General features: G+C 34.7%; 1 protein-coding gene across 2 annotated transcripts; it reads left to right on the top strand.

The window, feature by feature from the left end:
* The first annotated feature begins 45 nt into the window (after window positions 1–45).
* On the top strand, window positions 46–8017 carry LOC128203293 (rho GDP-dissociation inhibitor 1-like). Of its 2 annotated transcripts, none has more exons than XM_052904652.1 (5): window positions 46–198; window positions 707–899; window positions 3772–3855; window positions 4360–4497; window positions 5554–8017. In XM_052904652.1, exons 2-5 carry the CDS (start codon window positions 719–721, stop codon window positions 5748–5750), a joined length of 600 nt encoding a protein of 199 aa, XP_052760612.1. In that variant the 5' UTR covers window positions 46–198; window positions 707–718; the 3' UTR covers window positions 5751–8017. The 2 variants fall into 2 exon arrangements, with proteins under 2 accessions (XP_052760612.1, XP_052760601.1); XM_052904641.1 differs by having other exon boundaries at window positions 142–238.
* The last annotated feature ends 1728 nt before the right edge of the window (window positions 8018–9745 follow it).

The following is a 9745-nucleotide window of genomic DNA, read 5'->3' as shown; positions in this document are numbered from 1 at the left end:
CTTTCAGTTTTGGGAAAAGTAGTTCCGGTGAGAAAAGGCTCTAAAAAACAATATATTTTCGAATCATATGTGGAAACAAAATAAGTTATAAAAAATAAATATTTTGGGGATTTGGTATTAAAATATATTATTAAAGTAAAAAGTTATATATTATTGTATCCTTACACCCGGAAGTCATTTGTAGCACCGCCATTTTCGGTGAGTAGATTTTCTGGAAAAGGATTTTAGGATTGTTCAAGTAAATAGCTTGTTTCAAACACCATTATCTAATTGAATGTTCATCGAATAAGTGGATAAGTTACCGAAAGTAATTGCAATGATGTTCCTAGTGGCAGTTTAATGTGATGAAAATAGCAACATCTCCTCCTTTTTCGAAGATGATAATGATTAATCAGGAACTACACGGTTTAAGTACACGTGCAACACATTAACTTGACCGCTACACTTTACAAAAATATCTAAGAATATGCCTTTGATCCGTTTATTTTCTTAAATTCTGATCTTAACATTTGCTGTACATAAGGTCGCAACTTGGCTATTCTTGGCTCAAGAATGACTAACAGTGACTAATGCAAAGACACCTACTAAATAATGAGCCACAAAATCTTATTTTAAAATTATATTGATAAAAAACCTAACTGGATTTTACTTCAAAGGGATATGCTCACTCGCCGCTGGGTTTGAATTTACATTACTTCAATTTCAGTTCATTGTTACCATGGCTGAGAGCGAGGAACAACAACTTGAACAAGTGCCTGAGGAGGAAACAGGACCAAGTGTCAACTATAAGCCGCCTGCAGAGAAAACCATCGACGAGATTGCTAAAACTGATGCTGAGGATGAAAGTCTCAGGAAATACAAGGAGCAGCTTCTTGGAAATATAGAAGAAAGAGTGTTCTGTATGTGACATATTAAAGAAAATCCTACCAGCACACTGTATAGAGCACGTTTCTTCTTAATAAGTGTAAAAGTCTCCTGAATGTCCTCCTCATGTGTATTTTGTTTTATTGATAGATATATCTATTGGCTTTCAATCAATGTCAGATATATATATTATTGTTTTCAAGTGGGTCCAAAATGGCTAAACCAATAAAAATGTGGAAATTGTAATACACAAATAGAGTCAAATGTCATTCACACATCCCCAAGTACCAGGGAACATCCTTGAGGGTGATAAATGCAATAACTCTCGTGTAAACAATCTGTGTTATGCACCAGTCAATTGTAACCACGGCCCCCCAAGGTCCAGGGAATAGCAGGGACTTTGACTTGCGTTTCAGCCAACCTAGGCTAAAACCACCGCCTGTGGGGATGAACAGATGGTAAAATCCCCACCAAATAGCCCCGCACCCCAGAGTCCCTAGGTAAGGCCCATTCCCCGCTATATTTAAAGCAAAGACAAAAACACAGCATTCACCAGGCACTGCAGGGCCGACTGAAAGGTAAAAACACGGTCCATTTTCCCGGCTATCTCCGGTATACCCCCGGACCTGGGGGGGGGGGGGCGTGGTTACAATTGACTGGTGCATTAATAGACTGCTATTTTTATAACATGAGAGCTGTCATATTATCTGTCCTTTGCAATTGTCACACTTTTGCTTAAAGAGCCATTATCATTAAAGGATGTCATTGTCATTGTTAGTCAGTGAAAGCCATAGAATTTTGAATTAATTAACCTAGTCATGCTCTTATCCTATCAGATATTAAAAGCGACATACTTAATTTACTGCAGAGACTGACTGCTTAGTGCACCGCTTATGAAAAAATTGTTGTCTTTTGTCGCGAATGGCGTCAATAATGAATGCCAGAGGGAACCCTTATGGTGTACAGTACTCTCATATTCTAAGACCCACTTTTCATGACCAATAGTCCAATACAATGAATTTACGCCAGGTATCAGTCGGCTGAAAAATTGCAAACGCAGCTCTCCTTTAGAGAAACGTCTCATAAACTCAATTTATGTATAATTGTATGGATTCAAGATTTCAAACTTTTTAAAGCCCTGAGGCCACACCAAATTGATATTTCATTCCTCGGATTTACCGCTCCTATTTTTTTTGACTGCCAAGCAGATTTTTTCCAGATAATAATTTATTAAAAGGCTAAAAATAATCAAGTATAATTTTTCTACGCTAGTTTTAGTGTTTTTGTGAAGGGAAGTTACCGATGCGTAGTGTTTTTATACTGTATCTCGATCGGTTTAGCATGGGTTTCAATATATTCAATCAAAATGGCAGCTTCCGGTATAAACAATGTGGCTCGAAGTTTTGAAATTAAATCTTATTTTTGACAATAAATATGTTTTGAGCATGCTTGAAGTCATTGTTGATCGTCTCATGCACTAAAGGATCATTATTTAAAGCAATTATTATGCAATAAAGCATGTGTATATGAGACTGGTAGCGATTATATTGGGTAATTAGTGACTCGTTTTGAATGGAAATCGGAATGATCAACTTGGTACTATTTTATTCAAGTCATAATACAAGGGACAAAATTTTACCTCGTTACGACGATGCTGAAGATAAGAGGTCAACTTACCTGGAACATGAGTCATTGTTTGGTCCAAATTAATGTATCAAGCTCATTTTTGATCAAATTCTGACAAAACAACAGTTTTGAACAAATATCTTTTCACAAATAGCGATATAAACACTGGTCTGGATATACCTCAACGTAAGTAAGCCTAAGTTTATCACCTTATATTTTGTTTTTATTTGCAGCATAATCCGGGATTGTAATGCACTTGTCAATTGTAACCACTGTCCCGCCCACGCCTCGCCCTTGTTCCAGGGGTATGCCGGGGACAGCAGAGGCAATGGGCTGTGTGTTTACCTTTCAGGTGGCCCCGCAGTGCCTAGTGAATGTGGTTTTGTCTTCATATTGAAAATAGTCGGGAATGGGCCTCACATAGGTATTCGGGGTTGCGGGGCCATTTGGCAGGGATTTTACCAGCAGTGTGTCCCTGCAGGTCGGGTATTTTACCCGGGTTTTGAGAGACTGGAAGTCAAAGTCCCCGCTATTCCGGACTTAGGGGGTGGGGCATATACAATTGGCTGGTGCATAAAAACATCTAAATAACCAAAAAAAGTACTCTAAAAAATACCCTTCTTTTTGTTTTAATAAGCACATGTCATTGCATTTCCTGTGATAATAAAAACAAAATTTAGTCTGTTATATGGAGTCTGATGTTTGATGATGCCTGTGTAAGTGATCATTTTTTACAAATCCAAAATCAATCCTAAAGTTATGTCTAAATACAGTTGCATATGATGTTAAACTGATTCAGGTAGATTTATATAAGTCGTTTCAAACTTTTTACTAAAAGCAAGGTTATTTATTATTATGAATGATCATCATATTAAAGTACGTTTTAATTATATAAGAAATTAGATTTATCCATATAATGTTTGTACTAAACACGGATGAATAAATAGTATGTATTCCGACATTTTCCCAACGTCCATAAGAGGTTCAGTTCAAAATGGCATTAAAATTGGTTTAAGGGCAATTATTTTTAACAATCTTTCTAATTAAAATTAAATACAAGGAAAAATATATTTTTCGCTCTTCGCTCGCTTCGGTTTTTATGAAAACTGACAAAAAAATTTTTATTTTTTTTTCGCTCGCTCTCTCCAATTTTTTTTGGCAAATATCCGAGGAACTAAACATTAATTTGGTGTGGCCTGATATATATAGAGTAGACCTACGGTTCCACTTTTCACATATGCTATAAGTTCATCTTCAATTTCTGATACTTCTTTGTTACAGGGCCAAATGATCCAAATAAAGTGATCCTAAGAAAGATGTCAATAGTATGTGATGGAAGGCCAGATAAAGAAATTGACCTAGGTGGTAAGTTCCTTAAGGCTTTACGGTTAAACATTTATGGATATTTTAATGAGTGTGAAATAGAAGTAAAATAACAGACATGAACGATAAGGAAAAGTCGGTCATTTCGACCGACAGCAACTGAAAATTTGTCACTCCCAAAAAAATTGTCAGTATGACAAACAACTTCTGAAAGAAATTTATTTCCGACCATGCTGCAGTCCATTCAAAAGAAAATTAAAGGAGTATTATACCATAATGGTCCTACTGCAATGTGCAGAACCTCAAAATTATAACAGGACTGAAATGTATCCAGATCAAAAATTGTTTTGCCAGATTCAAATAGGTAGAATCTACATTCAACATTTTGATACTTAGTGAAATAGGTAGGACTGTTGGTTCTACAGTTTTCACCATGTCTGCAAGTATTTATGTGTGGCAACCAAAATGCTTGCATTCTAATAATGTTCAAACAAGCACTTTGTTATAATCATATATGGGATATTTCTGACATTGTTAATTTTGAAGACAAAGGCCAACTGAAGGACATGAAGTTCTATGTGAAGGAGGGCGCCAAGTATCGAATCATGATCACCTTCAACGTGCAGCGCGAGATTGTTGCAGGGCTCCGGTTCACCAATAGAATCTCTAAAGGACCTTTTAAAAGTATGTGATAGTTTAATAAAAAAAAAGTCAGTTGCAGTAAATAAGGCCATTTTTAAACCTTTTTGGCTGTTGCTGATTTTTTCTTGGGTCAATTGCCAACTTGGTCATAAGATTTTTTTGAGATGTAAGAAGATAAGTCAGGCGTCATTCAGGGAACAATATTTTTATGGTTGGCCTAAGAGAAAACATGTTTTTTGATATGGCTGTTTATGCTTAGTACATGTCAACTTGATTTGATCAGTTTCAGGTGTTATTTTTATTTGGATGTTTTTCATTAGCTGACATAATGTCCTGTTTCCTGTTTACTGGCTGTAATCAAGGTAGATTAAATGAAGGCTTGCATGCCTAGTGGAGCAATAAGATTTATTCAGGTTTATAAATACTTCACTATGTTCTAAAAAAACAAAAATAGGGAAGTTCTTATTTTCTTAGGAGGATTTGTGTAGAAAATGTGGAGTAGTTTTGTCAATATATCCTGGTACTGTATTGTTGAATATTTCATCCAATTTAAGGTGTTGTAATGCACTTCATACTCAATGATTCTTACACTTTTCAAGTATGAATGTACGATTTACTGCCCTGTACGCTTATTCTGAGTCCCAAAGTAAAGTGGCTTGCAGTGGTGCCTCTTTGTGGGCTGTGACCTTTGCTATTTGATACCAGTACTGGTTTCTGCCATGGAATTAGATCATGTATTTAAAATAGTTACAAATAATAGTTAACAGTAATATAAGAATGTTTTGGTGAAATTATATTTTGTGTTGATGATGTATTTAAAAGTGTATTTATTATTTATATCATGACCCACATGGTGTAATTGAAAAAGGGCTTTAGATGTTCTGGTTTTGAAGGAAACATTTATTATGAATTGGCATTCTAGTAAGTCTTCTAACTCAGTTATCACATCATTTTTATAAAGAATTTTATGGCAAATTAACATGTGGAATACACAAACTTCCAAGGCTAGCAGTGGGATGTGAACGAGATGCTGGTAGGTTAAAGAAGGTCTTTTTCAATACTTTAAACAAACAAGTATGCCCATCTGTCTGTCTTCAGATAAAGAGGAGTATATGGTTGGTAGTTACGGGCCCAAGAAGGAAGTTCACGAGTACAAGTCTCCGGAGGAAACGTTCCCGGGGGGCCTCGGGCTGCGCGGAGAGTACAAGGTGAAAAGCTTGTTCACTGATGACGATAAAAACGAAATTCTCGCCTGGGAGTGGAAGCTTGAAATTAAAAAGGATTGGAAGGACTAACTACACATAGACATAATATACTGCAATTGTATTCAAAATGTGTGATACTTTGTCATTGTTTAGTCATCACGTTGGAATGATGGTGTTTTGCCTCAAGTTCATGATTTTAGACTTTTTATCTATATATTACGATAGGTTGAATTACTCTAAATAAAGCCAGTCGCAGTATTTCTTGCGCACTTTTTAAAATAAATAATAAACTTTAATTATCCAGTATAAAGTTGAAAAGCGAGTACCAAGTTTCACAGTAATCCTTTTTTAACTACCTTGACATGAAGACTTTAAAAAGGATTATCAGTGGTTTGCTATCTTGAATTATGAAGTATACATTGCATATAATATGGCATACATACAACTAATAGAACTTGAGGCAATTATCATTTATGTTTTATGCCAGCTTATGTCGCTGAGATGATCAGTTGTTTTAGTTATGTGGAAAACCAGAAAGAGTCTATATAATGTCACAAATCCAATTTATGCCAGCAATAATGATTTTAATTAAGGATACCTCAAATTCCCAGAAGTAGTGACATGGTCTATAACGATCAAAGATTGTCTCTATCTTGTGCATGTACTGCTCATATTTATAGTAACCCTTTCTTTAAGATTATAGTTCACCATAACCATGTACACTTCACTGTTAACTTTTGCTGTATCTCTAAGTTATGTCTTTGTTCTTATTAGACTTTTTATATCTATAGCAAGTGCTGATTCTTTTATACAAGACATTTTTGACAATTTACATGCTCATTTTTGGATCGAATTTATTCTTTTTATTGTAATGTAAACACTCTGGATTGTGTGTTTCATTTTGTAAGACTGTTACTGCTTAAAGATAACTGAAGTCTTGAACGCATGTTATAAGACAGTAGAATGAAAACTGCTGTACACTGGTTACGTGCCAAACATGTGAATCACCTTATAACAGTTTGTGATAGATAATATGATTAAAAGTTTATGTTGTGCTTTCAGTGAGTGCTATTACGATGGTGGCCAAACAGTCCCTTAATAAAACTTTTTACTTCTGAAAATGTTGTCTATTTTCATTTCAGTAATCTGTTTAGTGTTTACAGCTTTTGTAAAATGTGTGCTTTAATTGGAATGTGCAGTTTAATTAACATTGTATTTAAAATGGTTGCATTTAAAAAAACATCAGATAGTAAAATATCTTAAAATATGTACATCAACTTGTATACAATTTTTATGTTTGTTACACTTAATGTGAACATTCCGTAAATTCACATATTTATGCCCTAAGTTAATGAAACAATTGAAATATGTTACATTTAAATGTGAAAGAGGTATTCAAATGGTATAGAAATCTTCTTTTAGATTATATAGGAACTTGTATGCTACACTTTATATGCTATAGTGTAGGAAGCATGAATTTTAAAATGCAGATTATATATATGTGCTAAATGATACCTTAAATATTTAGTGTGTCTGCAATTATTAATGTCTAAGAAGTGTTCAGTTCCTGTTATTTTATGTTGATACAATTATTAAAAGTGCCTATACATTTTTGCAGTTTAAATTAATTTATTCCTTGGAATTTGCATGTGTTTTTCTGGAATATGCAACGCTTGTGCTTCTTTCTTTTTGTAATTATTAGTTAACATTTTGCCATTTTCCTCACTACAGCAAGAATGTCTAAGAAGGGTTTTCTACGTTTTGCAAGAGTCTGCTTATCAAGTTCAGTGGGGCCATCTTATCAGTAAATGTCTCATACAATCGATTTGTGGAACCCTTCAGTCTTTGTTGTAATTAAATATATAATTTGAAACGACATTTTGGCTGGAAATATTTCTTTAGGTGTATCAACATTTACAAGTTTAATTATATTTCTGACAGTACACTTCAATTGTAATTTGTGGTCTTATATTTTGTCATACTATCATTATTAGATTACCAACTGTGTTAACCTATGGGTCTAAACTGCCATTACATTTTGTATTTACATAAAATTAGATAGACACAGTTTGATTTTGATTATTTAGAATATTTTTCCATCTTTCAGCCTTTTGTGATATTTTTGAAAAAAAAGAAGAAAAAAAGCTAAACATAAACAAGCCAAAACTGAGGAAACTGTCCTGCTTCATCTAGGATCTAAGATAAACATTGTATAGCAAATATAAGTATTGCAATCTTCTCACTTTCGTTACATCTTGATGTTCTATAGCAACTATATTTAATATGTGTAAGTGTTCTTTACGTAATCAATGCATTTGTCAGCTGTATGTTAATTTTCAAATAAATATGAACAAGTAGTGTTCTGTTATATATTCAGCAGTACACATTCATACATTTCAAAAACAGGAGTGTGACCAGCTACAAGTGTTTGCATATACAGCATACCCAAGTTCTGCCTACAATGTTCTATAATTGATCCAGAATCTACCAAACTTATTCTGAATTCTAGATGAGTAAGTACCTCAACTCTTTAAAGGGGCTAGAGACAGATTATATAAATGCAAGAGAAAAAAAAAATGTCAGAAATATGTGTAACATTGACATCGTTAGTTTAATTTAAACTTATTTATTTTACCACAATTGTGAAACAAGTTAATACAACATTATATTTATCACTCGTTGGCACAATTTTATGCAAGAATGTGGTCTTGTGTTGTGGAGGGAACCAGAGTACCCGGAGGGAATCCACTTGTCCAGCTTGGTGACCTCAAACCAAACTCGATATGCGCCCAGGCCAGGATTCTAACCTGGGTCGCCTAGGTGAGAAGCCAGTGCGCTTACCACTGTACTAACTGGACAACCCCATTGACACTGTTGTGTACACACACGTCTAAAGCAGTTTTTGCGCATTTCTCAAATTCAAAATTTACTACGGTTATCTACCACGTAAATCCAAGTAAGTTTAAAACTAGAGTTGGTATGATAATTTGAACTAATAAACTGATATGATTTAAACTGGGGAACCGTTATGCATTTTTATAAACAGAAAAACACATGAGACAGCAACATGATTGTTCTGTTTATTGTCTTAACCATGTACAGTAATGTATAATCAGCCTCCTACAAGCTCCCATTGAAAAATTTAAGCTTGTTTTGGGGAAATACTGTATTTGCTGATATTTGGACCATCTGGTCTCTAGACCCTTTTTATGTTTAGTCCATTTCATTCCAATGCCCTGACCTCCAGCTGTAAATGAAGCATTATACAGAGCTTGCTCTGATAACCATCCAGCAACTTGAGAAAATACTTCCAGTGAATGGAATACCGTCTTGGGCAGTATTCATCATATTACAAATGATGCAATGTGACTGGGTCAAGAAGTTCTTGGTTAAACCAGGCAGTGTAAATGGGTATAACGATTATTCGGCTTATTTTTCAACTTATTCCTGGCTATAATTTATTCTCTGCCACAGACTAGGAAGGAAACTTGATACATGTCACTTTTTTGCCGACCATCAATCAGACTGGCACACATTTAATGAGCCTGCAGAACAAATGATTAAATCGTGCTAGTTGAGGTCAGGTTTCTTTACATTCAATATATCTAGTTTGATGTCGAGGACTATTAATTTATTGAGTATCATTCTAATCTAATAAAGATATCATCAAGAAACCATTGATATATTGATAGTTGGGTAGTCTGGAGCATTTTGACACAAAAACATCTCAAATGCTTTTTGAGAAAAAAAATGATGATTAAAAAAATTATCAAAAAGGTCTGCCCGCGCCCCATAATGGCTGCATTATGGCTTGACCCCGTCACATCCCCAAGTGTGACTTAAAACGAATTTTAAAGCCAAAAGGGGAGTTTTACCCCCATCGGTTGATGGGATATTCGTCAAAGGAGTAATTTTTTACCCAAAATGCCGCGAAACCTGCGATGAATGACATCTATGGAGGTCCAACAGCTCTGAATATTGGATATGGTTTCATTTCTCCAGTCTTAAATTTGATATAGCATTGTATCTTAAAAAACATTTACGTGTAAGAATGGTATTTATTTAAAGGATTTTGGCCCGCATCG

The sequence above is a fragment of the Mya arenaria genome, chromosome 2 (genome assembly GCF_026914265.1).
Source record: "Mya arenaria isolate MELC-2E11 chromosome 2, ASM2691426v1".
In the NCBI taxonomy this organism is placed as follows: domain Eukaryota; kingdom Metazoa; phylum Mollusca; class Bivalvia; order Myida; family Myidae; genus Mya; species Mya arenaria.
Note: the sequence above shows the minus strand (reverse complement) of the source record. Positions and strands in the feature narration are given on the sequence as shown.